The following is a 20159-nucleotide window of genomic DNA, read 5'->3' as shown; positions in this document are numbered from 1 at the left end:
TCCTCATGCCCAGCAAGGCTGGAGGTCCTTTTCTACCTATGGTAGAACCTGGAAGCAGCCTCTCTACCTTTGGTAGGGGTAAGACTGTCTACATATCAACCTCCCCCACACACCGTCGAAGACGGTATTGGGACCCAAAACCCGTGGAAGAGGGACCACCATGGACATTATATCTTTTAATTATTCGTTGATTGTTCTAAAGCGAAATGTGAGATATATGGTATAGTTCGTTCTTATTTGGTTGTGTTAGCGTAACAAGCTTGCATATTTTTGTCTAAATGGTGCCATTCCACAAGGCTCACAAAATTATGAGCCCTCTATTTCCACTCCTATCTCACAAATCTTTCCTTTTTTTTTTCTTTCATTTCATATTTATTTTCTTTCATTTCATATTTTTTTACATTACTTCTTGGCAGTTAAAACTTGATTTCGTTTCATGTTATATATTTTACTTTCTTGCTACTTAAAACTTGACAATTAATGCAGTATAAGTGAAGCATGGAAATATGCGATCAAATGTAGATCCAATTTTATAGTCCATTCGAGATCATACATATTATAAGATATATATGTTCTCAAGAGTTTTTTGTATTATGATATGTTTTCGTTTGATGAACAACTTCTGAATGGTGTATGATGAAGCTTGTGTTATGATGTGGTTAATTTTGTTGTGACTTTGGTGGTTTGATTTTCGTATTCTGAGTTCTAAATGATGTTGATGATGAGATACCATGAATATGATGATGAGATTTTTTAAGCATGAAATAGAAAGATGAGATGGAAATTGAAAATAAAAATATGACATGAAAATTACAACTCATAATAAAAGAAATTAAAAACTATTTTCAAGAAATTATTTGACCGGCTACTTACTTGATACCCCATAATAGTTATTACCATATAGGTCGGATATCGTAATTAGATGGATTGGTATATGATGAAACTTGAGACTGAAAGGTCTTGGGTTTAAATCCTGGTGTGAGCAAAATGCTCTCAGAAATAGAGACAATGGTTTTTCAGTATGGGTTTCCTCTAAAATTGGAGTTAGGTATATGAAAAGACATGCTGCTGGACCTAAATTTTTTGTTCAAAAATAAAGGTAGAAAAGATAATAATAGAAAAATTGGTAACTTGTAAAGCTATAAAGCATTTGTTTAAAACAAAAGTACCTGAGATTTCTAATTGGACACTTGGATCCATTACTTAACTGGATCTCTAAGTAATTGGACCACTGATGGCCCATTAACAATTCACTACCATTCCTTTAGTGTGTCCTTTTATAGAAAAAACTTTTAACTGGTTTTGGACTTTGTAATGAAAATCCATTAGCAATTTACGTCTGCCGTTTGAAAGGGTATGAAGGTAAAATACACATCAAGGAGCGAATAGGGTTTTTCTTCAAAACCTTCTCTATAAATACCAAACACCCTCATCGCCCGACTTCTAATCTTTCTCGCCTCCATATGTGAGTTTCAAACTCATCTAATAATTATTAACCAATTCTTAGATATAAAATTCTGTATGTATATCTTTCTTTCTTTTAACTTTAATACCTTGAATAAGTTTTTTTTGATTCCTCTGTTGATAAATATATTGAGAGACACATATATGAAAGTTGTCTTGTCATATAGATAACAGAAGGATAAAATAAAGATGGCAAGATATATCGTTTCAGTCGTTATTTTTTTCCATTGACGATCTGATTGTTACTTGTCCACATTATTATATATATCATGAAAAAATTTCATTCTTATTAAATCGCTGTTGTAATCTTGATATATATAGTAGTCGTTGTGTCAGATTAGCCGAAACTTTAATATGTAATTTTGTTACTATTTCTCATATTTGGGTTCTTGTCGTATTTTTTAAAATATTAATTACACTGAGGTTAAAAAACAAAAAAAATTGAATCATCACTTATAATTTTCCATATGGTAGTACTAGTAATGTTTACCTACCCATGGGTGTTTTTGGCATTACAATATGCTTTAAACAAATTTCCAGCATACCTGCAGATGTTTTTGGCATTCCAGGGGTGTTTCGCCTGGCTTTTATAAAATGGCTTATGCTTATAAAATATAAGTAGTTTATGGCTTTTTTGCTTTAAGTTTATAAGCTTTTTTGTAGTGTTTGGATTAGCTTATGGCTTTTGAAAGGAAAATGAAGGGAAATAAGCTAAAAAACTTGGCAAAGATCTTCTCAAAAATGGCTTATATAAACTAATAAGCCTAAGTAAATAAGCCTACACAAACATTAAAAAGTAGCTTATTTTACTTTCATAAGCAAATAAGAAAAAAGCCATGAAAATAAGCTAACCCAAACACCCCCCAATATGTTTTAAACAAATTTCCAACATGCGTTTGTATTTTGGTGAAGTATAATGATCTTTTTAGAATTTATTTTGTTTTCTTGTGATCTTTGCGAAAAAAAACATTTAGGTATATTAACAACTAATGAGTGTAAGAAACAATCGAGAGTAAATTACACTTTTCGTCACTGAAGTTGTTACGTTTTTTACATGAAAAAATTACAATTTTGACCTTAAAGTTGGGAGATTTTTTCAATCATTGTCTTTTGCTAAACGTCATTAAGTTTTGGCTGTTAAGTCACACATGTCCAAAACACGTGAGGGAATGAAACTGCAAAAAATGACAAGTTCAAGGACGAAAATTGAATTTTACTTTTCTATTGTCATCATCTTCATATTCTCTGGCTGACTTTCGTCGAAAATTTCGCCAGAAAACTTAAAATGCCGATATCTCACTCATATCTTCGAATTAGACCATGAAACCACTATCAAACTTCTCAAAATTAATTTCTGCACGAATCCTAACCAAAAAAATTTTAAAATGCCAATATTTCATGAAATGTAAATGAAAAGCATTGTAAATGAAATTATAACCAAGACCCAGTTAGACCAAAAAAGTCAACAAACTAGCATAGAAATTGTACGAACTGACAACTTTGAGTGCGAATAACTTATAATCAAAACGAGATGCAATGAATCGGTTGTCACACCCGAATTCTTTGTACCTCAATCTACTCTAACTATTGTAAAAACTTAATAACCTTAACAATTGACCAGTAAAATATATCGAAATTCTTACGATGAAACTAACATCTAACTAATTCGCCAAAATTGAAAAGTAACGAATCGCTATGAAACTTAACACAATACTAGATGAATATGGAATAATGAATGAGGCACACCATTGGTGTCTTAGTGAGGAGTACGTACCTAATCCAACATAGACTTATTTGTGAAAACAGAAATATTGCATTCTTGGAACAAGCTAAATCGTATAGAAATATTGCTCAAAATCCATGTTATGGGTATTTTGAGTTTTCCGGCAAGTGTTGAATCTGAAATCTTTTGGTTAGGATTCGTGCGGAAATTAATTTTGAGAAGTTTGGTGGTGATTTTGTGGTCTAATTCGAAGAAAAACGAGTGAGATATCGGCATTTTAAGTTTTCCGGCAAATTTTCTAGACGAAAGTCAGCCGGAGAAGACGAAGATGATGAAAACAGAAAAGTAAATTTCAGTTTTTGTCCCTGAATTTGTCATTTTTTGCAGTTTCAGTCCTTCACGAGTGTTGCACGTGTCTGAATTAACGGCTGAAACTTAACGACGTTTGGTGAGGGACGATGATTGAAAAAATCTGTCAACTTTAAGGTCAAAATTGTAATTTTTTCACTTAGAGGACGAAAATTGAAAAACGTGCCAACTTCAGGGACGAAAAGTGAAAAGTTAAATTATTTTTTTTCTTTAATCAACAAAAAAAAAAAACTTTAATTCAAGAACAAAAATATTTACCCTCCTTAGAATATGAGATATTTACACATATATATCTTTGGAAAAATTACAAATTTCGTCCTTCGTAAATTGCAGGTTTCTTCCTTAACTTCAAAATCACAAATTTCCTCCTCACTTTCGTATGAATTACACATTCCTTTCTTTTGTTAAAAGTTTTGAGGGGATGTTTCATCTAATGGTGGGGAAGGCGGGTATTGGTGGCGGTGACAGATTTTGGCCGGATATGGGATCGACTTACTCGCTTTGGCCATTTTTTGAGGCACCAAAATGTGTGTGGGCAGAGGTGGTACTAGAATAATTTTCTAAATAGGGCAAAACTAAAAAATCTGTGAAAGTTAACTATAAAAGGGGTTAAAATGTTACAAACCTATAAAAATATTTTAAAAATCAATGAAAATTTTAAAAATACATGACAAAATCTAAATTTGAAGTAGGACATTTGCCCCCCTTTGCCCCCCCCACCCCCCACCCCCATGTGGTACCGCCACTGTGTGTGGGTTGTCGTTCCCTTTATGTAACGACGTGGAAATTGATACATTACGAAAACGTTCCAATCCGTTTCCGATGACGAAGAAGCCAGGCAAAAGATTTTGGGCGGATATATATAGACATACATATACCTCACAACCTATTATATATATATATATATATATATATATATATATATATACGCTGTGATGTATATGTAAATGTGTGTATATATAAACGGCTAATATCCGTTACCACCACCAATACCGGCTTCCCCACCACCGGAAATGGCTTCAAAATGTTTTCATGGCGTATTTGTTCTTTTGGTGTTTCGAAAAGGGTACTAAAACTTCTCAGATGTTTTGGTACTTCAGACTATGGCCGAACCAAGCAAGTGGAACCCAAATCCGGCCAAGATCCGTCACCAACATCAATACCAGCAACCCACCATCAAATTATGCATCCCCTCAAAACACTAAAAGCATGAACGAAAAAGAAAGACTTTTGTTTTCCTTTTTTTATTAGTAAATATATTAATTGAAAAATGAGGGCTATATCAACTAGTTGGACCTAGTTGTACTTTAGATCACGTGTTCTATTTCCCAGGTAGACATGTACTAAAAGTTTTTCTTTTAAATAGCTTGTAATAGCTCATAGTCGAAATTTTATATTTTAGAGTACCTGCAGGAGTTCACTATTACATGGTGAGATGTCTCGGATGTCAAATAAGAAACTCACTGTTCAAAATAACAGATGTTAACTATGAAGAATTCTACATATATACGCTTAATGAGAAACTACACTTACATTCTCCTGTTTGTTTTTCCAAGACTGTACTTTGTTAATTAATTGAACATGGTTCATCTCTAAAGTTATAAATAAGTTCAATCATTCTGTTGTTACAGTAAATAAATAAACAATTTCAGTGAAGTAAATAAACATTTAAAAAAAATTCGCATCATTAGGTGTATTGGTAAGATATACCCTTATCATTAAGTTTATTAAGGTTCGATCCTTACTCTCACCGATGGTTGGTGGTAGCGTGCAATGAAGGCAGACACCGGCCAAGGATCAACGCGTCTAGTTCGAGTGCAATCGAGTTTTATCGGAATAGGATTAGGCAACATGTTTTCGTTGGAAATTGAGATTTCTACTCAACTTAACTGGCGCAAAGGGATGTTAGTATGGTCACTTTTTTAACTTCAAACATAAAACAACCAAACCTAAAGGATCATTTATGTAACTTCATCAAACAAAAAAAAACACTTCTATAGTTGTCGTCCATTCTTTCACAAGAAAAAAACAAATCACAAGATTCAATCATTTTGTAACTCATCAATGGAACAAGAGAGAAAAACCTTATTAATAAAGTCAAAGTCAAACTACTGGATCATAGATACACTAGAATCAACATGGTTTTCATGGATCTTCATTGATCAATCAAACCCATACAAAGTTGTTCTATCATGGATCATTTTTTTCATATTTACAATTGGTGTACCCATGTTGTCACATATTGTGTTTCAATGTAACACTTGTGACAATAGTCATCAAAGACCATTCGATATAATCGTTCAGTTATCGTTATCGGCTTGTTCGACACTGTCTTTCATCAGTTTATCAGGTTTTGCAAAGAAATATGGAATCAGGAGATTTTTGTTTCTCAACAAGTTGCCTGATGTTAGTGTTAAAGTTCGTGATGGTTATTCTGATCAGCTTCATGTAAGTCCTTTGTTAAATTGTTTACTCTTTTTTTTTCTTAATTATATTTTATTCTTAACTTAAGATTATTTTGCTAAACTGTAAAGTTTTGATTTTCTCTTGATAGAATCAGATTCTTTCAAAACCAGGTTTTTCTAACAGTTAACATTTAATAAAGTATGGTAAATGAGTAAATGACTGTTGGCAATTTTACTGCATAATCATTTACATTTACATAATTAAATTTTTAACGTTTGCCATTTGACCCTTTTTTCATGGAAAACAGAAAGAAAAGAAAGAGACAGATTGTTTTATAAATTGAAATCTGATTCTAAATGATTATGATTTAACGTGGAATCTGTCTTTTCATTTGCTAGCAATTATAAATAGAAAGGAGTATTCAAATATCTGATGACAGGTGTGCAATATTAAGTTAATATGGATTTTAGTATTATAAAATGACAATTGAGAATGGGTTCAATTCAATACGTGTAATGTTCATGGCATTTTTTTTGTCACATTGAAGTTGACCATCTAGATTAGGACATTAGTTTTAGTTTTATTGATTTTCCTTCCAATTTTTCTTTTTTCTTTTTCTCTCCTGGTGTAAAATGTTAATTTGTATATATCTAAGATTTTGAGAATGCACTCCTTACTATTTTTTAAATGATACATTATATACAACATCAGTCTTTACTCTAATATACTTATTCATTACTATTATTATCATGTTAAGTAGAACTTGAACCCATGTTTTATGGAGTACCTTGATCATCGTTAGGCCAATTCATTCAGTAAACGCTAGCAACTGATTAATCACTTTCAAGATGCACATCTGAGCATTCCCTTAAATAATTTTAAACAAAGTTGTTGATAATCATTTATGTATCTATTGTTTGATTAAGCCAACACTTGGAACATGCATTGTGTATGCAGAGATCAGTGAAGCTACTTTGTGGATTCATCGTTCCATGTTTTGTAGCCGATAGTGCTTACAAGATATGGTGGTTTAGTTCTGGCGGAAACCAAATACCTTACATTTTCAACATGTACCTAAGCCACACTGTCGCGTGTGTTCTGCTTTTATCATCTTGGTTATACCGAGCATCACTCTTCTTTCTTGTTTGTGTTCTCTTCAATCTCACGTGTTCTTTACAAATACTTCGGTTAAAGGATTTTGCTACAGTGTTTGAGAAGCAAGCCGATGTGGGTTCAATATTGATGGAACATCTTGCTATTAGAAGAACTCTGCGTGTCATAAGTCACAGGTTTCGTGCATTCATTTTGTCAACTTTGATCTTGGTTACAGCAAGTCAGTTTGCTTCCCTGCTTGTTACAACTAAGGCTGGCTCACTTGTTAATATTTCCACTGCTGGAGAACTTGCGGTAATTTTACATTCATTTTCCGTTTTAAGGATTTTGTGCTTATATATATGATGGCAGATTCATGATTTTCTATAGAGTATCAAGGGCGGGTTGGTAGGTTTGATAATAGGAAATGGGCTGGCTTGTATCATAAATCCAGAGGATGTTTCATAAACAGAAATAATTTGAATGTCAGAATAAAAGGCTTCTGCAATTAGCAGTTCTCTAACCTGTTCCCCTTAACCAAAAAAGAATCAACTGACCCATTAGAAACTTTTTAAAAGTACCAACGCGCATGGCTTGGTCCTTGTAGGTCCAACATCATGTTCCAGAATAAGATACATGTTGCCTCTAATGAGGTCACAATAACGAATTTCTCATCTTTTAAATTGATATACTTTTGAGAACACTACAACGGTAGTATATTAGTCGAATGGTGTTTGTCGCAGAATTTATTTTGTTACAATTAGTAAAACTTGTAAAGACCTGCTTTCAACTCCTTAAAATCTGAGTTTTGGTTTTCTGATTGTGTTGCAGTTGTGCTACTTGACACTTGTAACTGGTCTATGCATATGCCTACGTAGCGCTGCAAGGATTACACACAAAAGTCAATCTGTGACTAGTCTGGCAGCCAAATGGAATACGTGCGCCACCATTGACTCGTTTGATAATGTTGGTCCCGTTGAAGAGACTCCCATGGCTAATCGCGACAGGACTAATTACCATTTTAATGCACATATTGATTCAGACATGGATGAGGTAGTAGACGAAGATGAATTGGACAATACAAATATGGTTCCAGTTTACAGGGACACAATCTCAAATCAAAAGAGACAAGCTTTAGGTATGTTTTTTTAGCTGTTTACATGTTGCTTCAGACTGATAACATAACTTGAATAGTTAGAAATAGATAAATTTTCTGGTATGGGTCAAAAAGGGTTAGTTGGGTTGACTTCTAACACTTTTTTGCTTAATAATTAAAAATAAATAAATCATACAAGTAGTTTTGTACTTGAATTTTGAAGGTTTGATCATTTTGACTTCAAGTTCCAGCAGTCAGTTTGAACATAATATATATCAAGAATCTTGCTTACATATGTCATAATATATGAGATTTTAAAAAGTTGAGTTTTCTGGTTTCTTGCAGCAACTTATTTTGAGAACACCAAAGCTGGGATCACAGTTTTTGGTTTCCTGCTGGATAGAGCAACATTGCGTAAAATCTTTGCAGTTGAAATGTCACTCACACTTTGGTTGCTCAAAAAAACAATCAATTTCTCTTGAAAGATCTCTATAAATCGTACCCATTAAGTCACTTCGCTTTTCAGAAATTTTGGCTCAAGAAATGCTGTAGGTAAACCATATTGACAGCAACTTCAATATCAGTATCTAGTGTATTCTTAACATGTACTAATTAGAATATGAGCTTGATAGAGATGAATCTGTAACATCGTCAACTTAGCATCACTTGGCATCCTTCGATTGGCCACTCATTGATCAGAATTCTAGTCTTTTGTCAGCTTGGCCTTACGTGTACAAAGCCAATTCGCATGCCACAGTCAGTCATATAACCAAATGTCTCATTCTGGAGATATAAATTCATGTATTGTGATGTAGTCTATGGGATTAGTACCACTTAACATTCTATTTGAGTTAATATCCTGTGATGTGGTGATGTTTTGTGTACTATTGTGAGGCATTGGTATTTTTCATGGTTTTATATGCACAAAGGTATACTTATAGACTTATAGTTACCGGTACTTTCTCTTTGTCAGGATGAGATTTGGTTTCGGAAAAGCTTCTTTAATCATCAAACTGTAGTTTACCATGGAAGGTAGTTTTACACATAGCATCAAGTGAAACAAGTCAAATGGGATGCTGGGTTGGGTAAGCTTTTGGGTTTTTGGTGAAATAGGTTGCTTTGAGGTTAATGGGTATCCAAATGGCTAAATCAAACCCGGCTCGAAAATAATTAGATCGACAGGTTCAGGTCGATAATACACAACCTTGAATTAATTTTTTCACATCAGTTTTGGGTTAGGTCAAGACGTCAAGTATTGTTAGCCTAGTGTGCAGTCCAGGTTGGCCCAACGTTTGACTCAAATGTATGCGGACTAACTGATATATTCTCGTGAATGTTTCCACGGCCACTCTTGATATGTTTTAACTAAGTTCATCTCGAATTAATGCTCCAATTCATCAATAAATTGCAAACTTTTGTGCAATCCATCTCTAACCAGTCACCGACATGATGCTAAAATTTGGTGCAAGTGTGCTACAATATTTAACCATTTATATATTTTGATTTGAATTAAGTGCTGCATTATTCATCACACCAAATTTTTATAACTGATTGATACTGTATATTGTATGACTAAATTAAATTCTAAAAATAAACTCATTGGGGATTTTTACAATTTAAACCATGTTAAACAATTGAATATATTTTTGTATTTTTTTTTATCGAGTATTTAACTTGTTATAATGAAAAATAACACCATAATTTATTGAAGCAATACTAATGAATATTTTGAAGTTTTAATACATAGAAAATAAAAATATGAATTTGAATATTTGCTGCTACATTTTGATGCAATACATTAGCGATGAAAAAAAACATTATGCTACAAGAATGTTTTGCACCGTGATACATTGATACCTTAAAATAGAAGAATCCAAGACCTCAAAATTGTGCTCCAAAATTATTTCTGGGTGCATAGTGTTCAAAAGCTCCAAAATTATTTCTGGATGTATAATGTGATATTTTTTATAACTTATTTAAGTGAATTGACTACTGGTTTGCTTTAGAATGAGTAAGTAAGAAATTTTATCTTCAATTTCTCAAGTTCGAGCTTTGACATTGTTGTTTTCGTCCTAGAGAGTTTAAATAGTGATCTACTCGTCGAGAGGCTCTTTAACGCACATTCAGTTAAGACAATCTATGTTCGACCTCAAGGGATTAATGTCCTAAAAAATGGAAAAAAAAAAAACCAAAAAGTTAGGGGGCATAAAAGGTCAATTTATATACTTCAACAGATAAATTTGAAATCAACCAAATCTCAAGGATCAATTCGAATAACTTTCTTAAATAAAGCAACTTATATAAATGGCTCCCAATTCTCACCTTCTATATAACAAAAACAAACAAATCACAAGATTCAATCATTTTGTATTCCAAATTCATCAATGGAACCAGACAGAGAAGAAACCTTAATTACAATCACCAACGACAACAATAAACAATACAATCCAAAGTCAAAGTCAAACTATTGGATAATCGACACACTAGAATCAACAAGATTTTCATGGATCTTCATTGATCAATCAAACCCATATAAAGCTATTCTATCATGGGTCATTTTTTTCATATTCACAATTGGTGTACCCATGTTGTCACATATTGTGTATCAATGTAACACTTGTGATCACAGTCATCAAAGACCATTCGATATGATCGTCCAGTTATCATTGTCGATTTGTTCGACACTTTCTTTTATTAATTTGTCAGCTTTTGCTAAGAAATATGGGCTCAGGAAATTCTTGTTTCTCGATAAGATGTCGGATGTTAGCGTTAAAGTTCGTGATGGGTATTCTGATCAGCTTCATGTAAGTTATATCTCCTCTTAATTTTTCTTATACTTATGTTATTAATTTATTTTGTAAAAACTCCAGAGTACTTGACTTTGACTCTGATATACGTGGCCTAACCAGTATTATGGGCCGGTACTCTAGACACTGTCCCAAGACTTGAATTTGAACCTGGATGGTGTGTTAATTGTTGATCATATTTGATGTCTAATAAAAAAAAGGGTCGGATCAAGTGTGAAAATTTTCTATCTGGGTTCGATTCGAACTCTTTATAAAATGATCGAAAGTCAGTCCGGCACTTTCATCTATTACTTTGTCCCAAGACAGGAATGTGAATTCATTTCATTTCTGTCATTTTAGAAATGTTATGTTTTATTAAGTTTTTTTTTTTTAATATGTATATTTTTAGATACAATTGGATACTTTCAACACACGTTTTTAAAAGTTGGATAGTTGTCACTTGGTTGTATTTTTTTTTTTTTAAGGAAACAAAGTACATGAGTTTGGCAATTTTATCCTTCAACTATGAGATAACACAACAATGAACTTCTGGTTTAGTGGTCTAACACGACAATGAATTTTTGGTCTAAACTCTAAGGAAATGGAAGGCTTTGGAGGTCTAAAAATTAACTTTCAACAACTATTTGTCGCAAACGAAATTACGAGATACGTAACTAATAAATGCAAACTTATTACAAGTACAATTATATAATAATGATTATGATATTAGGCTGTGATTGATTAGATATGGACTGTGGTTCACAAATCATATATATGTGGATTTGCGTGATGAACTTGAATTTGAGTAAGAGGAAAGTTAGGCATCGTTGTCGTAAGGCTTACATAACGATGTTTTATTAGTTTATTTATTTAAATATATACAATTGGGGAATCTATATTTCAACTTCACTTTTTCACAAGTTGGTTTTTAACATGATAAATTTTGTTTGTGGGAAAAAAAATATACTTAATATATGTTCTAGTTTTATTTTTCTCAGATTACCAACTCGAGAAGATCTTAAATTTGCGGTGACAAACTCTGACATGTGTATAAGTTTTAAAATAAAATTATCATACATTATGACAAAATGGGTAGGTCAATTTGATAATGGGCTAAATACGTGTGATATATTTTCATAAACATGACATTTGGGTTTCATTGAGTTTGACTTCAAACTTGAGACATTGACATCGATTTTTTCTAATTTTCTTTGATTTCCTTACATAAACCTTAATTTCCCTCTCTGCCAATGATACGTGGTATCTCATATCCGGTCTATTACATAATTAGGTATCGTTGTTGTTGATGTTGTTGTCATGAATAATATGTGGTGTAAAACCTTGTTGATAAATATTTGGGTCCACAACAGAAAAAAGGTAGCCAGTCACAGGTTTAATGGACCTTGTGTAGTTGTGCGGACCAAAAGACAACAAGTCAAGAATCCTTTATATGTGCCTCTATTTTTAGCCACATACAAGTGAGGCTAAATAAAGTGCAAAAACCGACATTTTAAGCAGTACTTATTTGGATATTCGAACACATCATTTCAGATGACTTGAGTCCAAAAATCCCCAATGGTTCTCAATCTACAATTAAATAGATCTACCTTTATAGAGGATAACTAGTTCTATATGAAGGATTTAATACTGACTAATGTATCAATCTCTTTTGATTGTTTGGACTGTTTGATAACTTTTGATCACTAATGGAAGTGACGGATAATGATGGTAAATAACAAGGAACATATGAGTAATATATATTTTTTTTAAACGGCAGAAGTATTATTAATCAAAAGAGGCCTATAGCCTATAGGTTTGAGGGTCACCTCAATAGCTGTTAGGCCAAAATTATATGTTGTTGTTCCACATACTCTAAGGACCCTGCTAAAAAACTGATTAATCTTCAAGATGCATATCTAAGCATTCCATCGATTAGATTTCAATATAATTGCCTAGTGTTGGCTATAATTATTTATGTATTGCTAGTTTGGTTATGCTAACATTTAGACGACATGCTATTGTGTATGCAGAGATCAATGAAGCTACTTTGTGCATTTATCGTGCCATGTTTTCTAGCCGATAGTGCCTACAAGATATGGTGGTTCAGTTCTGGTGGATACCAAATACCTTACATTTCCAATATTTACCTTAGCCATATGTTAGCTTGCATTCTGCTTTTGTCTTCTTGGTTATACCGAACATCACTCTTCTTTCTTGTTTGTGTTCTCTTCAAACTCACGTGTTCTTTACAAATACTTCGGTTAGAGGATTTTGCTAAAGTGTTTGAGAAACAAGCAGACGTGGGTTTAATATTGATGGAACATCTTGCTATTAGAAGAACTCTTCGTATTATAAGTCACAGGTTTCGTGCATTCATTTTGTCAACTTTGATCCTGGTTACAGCAAGTCAATTTGCTTCTCTGCTTGTTACAACTGAGACGGGGTCACTTGTCAATATTTCTACTGCTGGAGAACTTGCGGTAATTTTACATTTTTCTTCGTATTTAAGTATTTTGTGTTAAATACATATGCTGGATTTCATTCTTTTTATACTACACTGCTGCAACAAAAATGTCATAAGCTTGGGTAATGAGTCAAAAAGGGCTTGGTTGACCCACCGAGACTTTTTGGCCTAGTTTATCTTGTAGCTAATGTTTAAACTGCATATACAAAGGAGTTTTTATCTTAGAAATAACTCAAATGTTGAATTAAAAGCTTTGGGCATATATCAATTCTTTAACCCGTTTGCCTTTAACCAAAATAATTACTGACCCGTTTGAGATAAAACACAACCTAAATCAACTAATTCATAAACAAATCGCATTAAAAGTATCAACATGCATACTTTGTTTAACAGTACAACTCTTCAAAAGTATCAAAATGCATACCTAATTTAACTAATAATGACCTGCTTGGCACGTCTACTTTTACAGAAGTCTTTAGAAGTATCAACATGTGTACTTTGTTTGTAGGTCTGACAATGTGTTTTAGTAAAAAGATACACTTCGTTTATAATGAGTTCATGTTAACCGGGTACAAATATGTAAACAAAAAATGTGCGTTGACTTATGAAAAGTCAAATGGCATTTGTCATAGATTATTTTGGGGGTAACAATTAGTAAAACCGAAAACATATGCTTTTAACTTGTGACATACTGACATAATGCATATTAACTGCTTTGAATCTGATCTTTGGTTATTTGATTGTGTTCCAGCTGTGCTCCTTGACACTAGTGAGTGGTCTATGCATATGCCTACGTAGCGCTGCAAAAATTACACACAAAGCTCAATCTGTGACTAGTTTGGCAGCCAAATGGCATACGTGTGCCACCATTGACTCATTTGATAATGTTGGTCCCATTGAAGAGACTCCCATGGCTAATCCCGACAGGGCTAATCACCAATTCAATGCACATATTGATTCAGATATGGATGAAGGAGATGAAGACGAATTGGACAATACAAAGATGGTCCCAATTTATAGGGATACAATCTCGTACCAAAAGAGGCAAGCTTTAGGTATGTTTTATTGGTGTTCACATGTTGCTTGAAACTCATAACACAACTTAAATCATTGTAAATAATTTCGTGTATAGGGATTGATTGGGTTGACCAGTGACAATTTTCTGAGCTGAATAAGTAGAAAACCAATTGAAGCTCTTAACATTGATCATTTCTAGTTCAAGTTCTGATAACCAACATCAAACATAATCTTCATTAAGAATCTTGCTTGCATTTGTCCTTATTAGATTTCAAAAACTTGGTGTTTTTTGGTTTCTTGCAGTGAGTTATTTTGAGAACAATAGAGCAGGGATCACTGTTTTCGGTTTCATGCTGGATAGATCATCACTGCACACGATCTTTGCGATTGAAATGTCGCTCACACTTTGGTTGCTGAACAAAACAATCGGTTTCTCATGAATGATCATTATACCTTGTACGAAATTATTTTTCTTTTCAAGATTTTGATCAAGAAAGGTGAAGCAAAACCAAATTGGCAACAGCTTCAAGATCAGTATGTTGTGTTTACTGAAGATGTGTTATAAGCTTGATAGAGTTCAATGTGTAAAATTACCTCTGCATCCGGAATTGGTCACTATGATTGTACGAGGCTTCTGCTGTTATCTGCTTGCCTTCTGCTTACAGTGCCAAGCCGGTCAAAGAACCAAATGTATCATTGTGGAATTATGATTTCATTCTATGGCAGCGTGGTCTATTGCGGTAGCACTACTTGGCATTCTTTAAAGGGTCGAGTAATCTAAGGTGACATTTGAAAACCAATATATCTTGTATACAGTTACAGGGCATTTGTATTCTTCAATTTGTATTTACATGTTTTGTGTATGTATAGATATACATACTTTGTACTTCCTTTTTTTTTTTTTTTAATATGAATGGGTTGAGTGATTATGTAGTTGATATCAACCCGGAAACAAGAAAGAATTCAGCCCAAAAAACAAAAAAGAAACCAGTCAAAAATTGAAGGAAAAAAATTCTGTTAGCCCCTCGCCTCTAGATCGAATTCCTAGATCCGCCACTATATAGAGCTCTTATTATATTATTTTTAGTTGAGCCATTGTAACCTATCCGCTACAACATATCATCCCTTCTATATATAGTCATATTTCTGCTGATGTGATAACTATTATGAATAAAATCAACACCAAATACACAAACACTGTAGGAATATATAGTACTGTATAAACTTCTAAGAATATTACCAAACTTGGACAAACATTGAAATATGTTATATATTATTATTGATTATTCAATTCCATTTAATCACATACAGTATGCAGATTGAAATACATCTTAATATCCCAAAAACAACAATTCCAAAAACACTGATTTTCATTAATAACACTTTCTTATTTTCATCCAAGCTGTGATATGTTACTAATTATTTTCTCAAATTCATAACGAGTCACAGTCGACGGAAGGACTGATGGGGATGTTAAGGTTGAGGTTGCACGACTGTGTGAGCTGAGCCGCGTTGGAAAGGTTAACTGGCATTGCTTGAGCCGCAGCCTTGAGGCAACGACAAGTAGCCTTTAAAACCTCTTTTGAAGCATTAGCTTGTTGAACCACATCTTGTGCACTAGCACAACATTGCACACCGGGCACGTTAGAGTATCCAAACAAAAAAGACTCACAATTGATCAGCTTTATGACTATTTGATCACAGCTAACTTGTGCTTCTACGTGTTGTTTCGACAATAGAAGCACCAAGAACACAACCAAACCGATTTGGATCATGTTTCGAGCCATTGTTTCTGAATACAGATGATGTTGGAGAACTTTTTTTTTTTTGTGTGTGTGATATGTTTGATGGATTAAATTAAAGGTTTTAAGTGAAGTATATAAATAAGGGAAATTAAATGTGATTAAATGGTAAAATTAATTTTGCATAATGCATGCATGATAACTGTCACGATTTTAGTAATTTGAATATCTTTGATTAAATGATTCCTTTAAAAAACGGTTGGTCATATCCGTTTTGATTCTATCTAAATCAATTTAATAGGTAAGTAACGGGTCACTCTCTCTCGTACAAACCACTTTAGAATACGAACAGTGCGAACTAGGGACAAAGTAGTAACTTTCTATTATTTCTCTTTCTTCTATTACTGTTTCAATAACAACTTTAACCCCATATCTTTCAATTAAACATATCCTAAAAATCTGTAAATGTTAACTCTAATAAAATATATATTTAAACTCAGATTTTGATCTTCTTTAATTTGATATCAATTTTGTTAACTTTTGATAAAGATTGAGATGGATGCACAAAAACACAAAGTTTCATTTATATAATCGTACATCCATTAAAAAAGTTCTATACCTGAAAATATTAAGATAAATGCATCCATGGATGCAAAGAAATTACTAAAAGAAAGGAAAGTGCATCCAATAGTGAAAGAAAGTTACTGTCATCACATAGATGGATGCACAAACTGTACGAACAAAGGGAAAAAGAGCATCCATTTGCTGGGATGCTAAAAAAACGAATAATTTGTTTTGATATATAAACGGAATGGTCTTTGTTTGGCCAATAAAACGGATGATCAAAAAAATTGCATCCAAAATAAGGTTTGACCGTTTGAGCATCCATTTGCTGGGGTAAAGAGAAAGAGATTGTGAGGAAAGATATATTAGTCAATGGATGAGTAAAATAAATTACTGATGTTGTGTTTGAGATCTGGCTAAATTCACCGCAAAAGATAGAGATGTTGGTAATTTAGAATATTTGTTGAAGCCATAGTTGTTGACTAGTAGATAGAGGATGAAGAAACATAGGGGAAAGAGAAACATATCAGGATTTAAAACGTGAGAGAGAGAATGTCAACATAAATTTAATATTCCTATTTTATCATTTTTCTCATTATTTAAAATAAAAAATCATTGAAAATTTAAAGGTCGTTGATCTTTAAATCTAAAGGCCCAAAACCGTTCTTACCAAGTTCATATTTCTAAAATGGATGTATTTGAATGCTTACCGGTAATTAACAAGTTTTTTTAGAGAACAAGTTTTTTTATAGTAAACTTAATAGTTAATACCATTAGGTTTAAGTCCTTTTATGAGGGCTTGGTATGAGTATACCCAGGTTCAAGTCTAAAGGGGCAAGGTTTACCCCTATTAATTGTCGACGGATTGGTAGGGGTTCCCCAATTGGGTATTTGAAATATGCATTTCTACTTCGAGGGAGCTCTCTAGCGTGGACCCGATTAAGATAACATATGTTAGACCTCTCGCTGTCAAATCGCGACACGAAGTTTCAAGCAAAATTCACCTTTAAAAAAAATTATATCCAAAATAGGAAATAAGGTTGGGCCTTACAAGACATGAAAATGAAATTACATATCTAGCAGTTTTAGGAGGAGGAGACCTAAATTATTTTTAAAAAATTTAAGTTAATAGCAAAACCAAAGATTTTTAGTTAAGTATTTTAAAATTATTTAAAAAATATAATTAAAAGATATAAATAATGTATAAAATATAAATATAAATATATCTATACTATATTATAAAGCAGATTCCTTCCAGATTTTCAACATTGAGTTGAAATTTTCAATATTGATTTTAAGTACATCCCCAAAATACTCCTCTCATCTATTCTATATTTATCTAAAATAACCATAATACTCTTTCTCTCTCCTCAAATCTCAACCAATCATTTTTTTTCTCTCTCCTCCATAAATCATTTATTCCTCCAATTCATTCAAAATCTTTTATCTCAAAAATCATACGTCGATAAATTATAAAAATTGTATGGGTGTTCTTAAAATTTCATGCTCTTTCATTAGAGATGTCATTCGATATACTTTCGACGAATTTTTAAATCTGAGGGCGGAGGGCGGAGGCCGTAGGCATTTGACTATCACACTCTCTGACCTAGCTATCACCCCCACCATCTCACCGCCGCAACGCGCGGGTAGTTACTCTCGTTTTATAAAAAGAGTTAACTTATAGTCGAAAATAACGGGTTGAATGGGTTTTGGTCCTGGCTATTGGCCCTAGCTAAGGTCCTAAAGACAAACGAAAAGTGATAAAGCTACAACAAATTTTAACCATTTATAACAACTTTATACAGTTACTGTGTAGTAAAATTATTGTTGTAAATAGCTAATAATTATTGTAGATTTATCGTTTCCCGAAAACTTTTACCTTCCTTGTTTTACCCCCAAATTCTTTCTCACAGCTAAATTCATCCTAGGGTTTCATTACTAATCAATCACCAGAAAATGAAGAAAACTGTTTTCAAGTCCAGGATCTTCCTCCTTCCATTGTACGAACCAGAATCAAGAAAGCGCCGTCAATCGCAGTCTCGAAATCGCTCCAAGAGAAACCCCGAACCTTATGAATGACTAGTTCAGTTTATCAGGAAACTACTTGTATTAACAGACGACCTATTAGACATAGTTGCCAATACACAATTTAATGTGTAGTATTGTTATATGTATGCTTCATCTCGACTTGAGAATTCTTATGTCTTGAGTGATCTGAGAACACTAGAAGTTGTTTCTATACTATGTTCAAGCACATTGACTTGTTCCATTTGGTGTGATATGGGACGTTTTCAGACCTTGATGTATATTTGATGATTCTATCTCTCATGACCACAAGAGGTATCTTTGTACGTGAACTGATTTATATGCCCATCAGGTTCTTTTCTGTGTGACCAGTCACGTCCTTGTTGATATTTCGCCAGCCACTTCTCCTAAGCCTGGAAATACTTAGGCAATTTATTGTAGATATGTATTTCATTATGTTGAATTGTTGATACTCTTATGACCAGTGTTGAATACTATTGCGCCTCTTAGTAAGCAACTAAACCAAGTTCTGAGTCTTCGTTTCCTTGGCATTCATCCTTGTTTTGTCTTGTTTTACTGCTTGTCAACTGGTTTTATTAACTGTGTAAATAGGGAGGAAATTTTTGCTTTTTGGTGACTTCATCCACATTGTGTAAGGTGTATATTACGTCTAGTCGTTCACAGTATATCTCTTTATGGTTTTGAGATTACAAATGAGATTGCTATTAGCTTCCGAGTTTCTCTCACACATGATCTGTTGCTTAAGTAGACTTATAAATATTCTTCGCGTGCGAGTTGAATTTACCGGGTGGGGAGGGCGGGGGAGGGGATCGGGTAGGCCCTCGGTATCCAGTCTGGATACCCGTGGTCCGGCCCTTTGCTGTTCTAAACAAAAAAAACTTGTGTTTTGCAAATGTATTGGTTTTGGTGAATTGAAGTCTTTCGCCATCTCTTGATGTTCTTGGCATGGACTGCAGCTGTGTCTTCCCTGTGTGCAAATATTTGGTATGTTATGTATTAAGAAGTGGCTTCAACAACGTCGAAGTTCTGAGAAGGTCTGTTCGTTGTCTGCTATATATATTAAGGTTTTTTTTTGGTTTTTTGTTTTTATCTTTAATGATCACCTGTGTCCTTAATGCAATACAAGATGTACATTGAAGGATATTAATGTACTTTATGCAGCACCACTTTGTGCCGCTGATGCAGCATAACAAAAGGTAGTCTATTGGTAGTGATATGGTGGAAGAGGAAATGATTTATAATTGCATTTTCTGATCAATTACATCTTTTATCTGCTTGCTGAAGGTGTGGTCATTTGAGGCTATCTGTGCTACTCTTGGGCAGTTTTTGGCTTAATGTATTTCTTGTATGAGTGCTATTTAGTAGAGGTGAGTATGGATCGGTTTGGTTC

The 20159-nt window shown here is 33.4% G+C and overlaps 3 protein-coding genes and 1 non-coding gene across 4 annotated transcripts; 3 read left to right on the top strand and 1 right to left on the bottom strand.

Annotated features, from left to right (window-relative positions):
- The first annotated feature begins 1585 nt into the window (after nucleotides 1-1585).
- On the top strand, nucleotides 1586-1720 carry LOC122584078. The gene has a single exon (XR_006321429.1). It is a non-coding gene; the product is annotated as a small nucleolar RNA snoR111 (small nucleolar RNA).
- Nucleotides 1721-5620: 3900 nt separating this feature from the next.
- LOC122583201 lies at nucleotides 5621-9085 on the top strand. Its single transcript, XM_043755626.1, has 4 exons — nucleotides 5621-6004; nucleotides 6920-7369; nucleotides 7886-8192; nucleotides 8496-9085. The coding sequence occupies exons 1-4, from the start codon at nucleotides 5621-5623 to the stop codon at nucleotides 8630-8632; spliced, it is 1278 nt and encodes a 425-aa protein (XP_043611561.1). The 3' UTR covers nucleotides 8633-9085.
- Nucleotides 9086-10497: 1412 nt separating this feature from the next.
- On the top strand, nucleotides 10498-15303 carry LOC122582522. Its single transcript, XM_043754926.1, has 4 exons — nucleotides 10498-10954; nucleotides 12967-13416; nucleotides 14152-14455; nucleotides 14721-15303. Exons 1-4 carry the CDS (start codon nucleotides 10535-10537, stop codon nucleotides 14855-14857), a joined length of 1311 nt encoding a protein of 436 aa, XP_043610861.1. The 5' UTR covers nucleotides 10498-10534; the 3' UTR covers nucleotides 14858-15303.
- Nucleotides 15304-15850: 547 nt separating this feature from the next.
- LOC122583200 (non-specific lipid-transfer protein-like) lies at nucleotides 15851-16204 on the bottom strand. Its single transcript, XM_043755625.1, has one exon. It carries the CDS (start codon nucleotides 16202-16204, stop codon nucleotides 15851-15853), a length of 354 nt encoding a protein of 117 aa, XP_043611560.1.
- Between the last annotated feature and the right edge of the window lie 3955 nt (nucleotides 16205-20159).

The sequence above is a fragment of the Erigeron canadensis genome, chromosome 9, assembly GCF_010389155.1.
Source record: "Erigeron canadensis isolate Cc75 chromosome 9, C_canadensis_v1, whole genome shotgun sequence".
In the NCBI taxonomy this organism is placed as follows: Eukaryota; Viridiplantae; Streptophyta; class Magnoliopsida; order Asterales; family Asteraceae; genus Erigeron; species Erigeron canadensis.
Note: the sequence above shows the minus strand (reverse complement) of the source record. Positions and strands in the feature narration are given on the sequence as shown.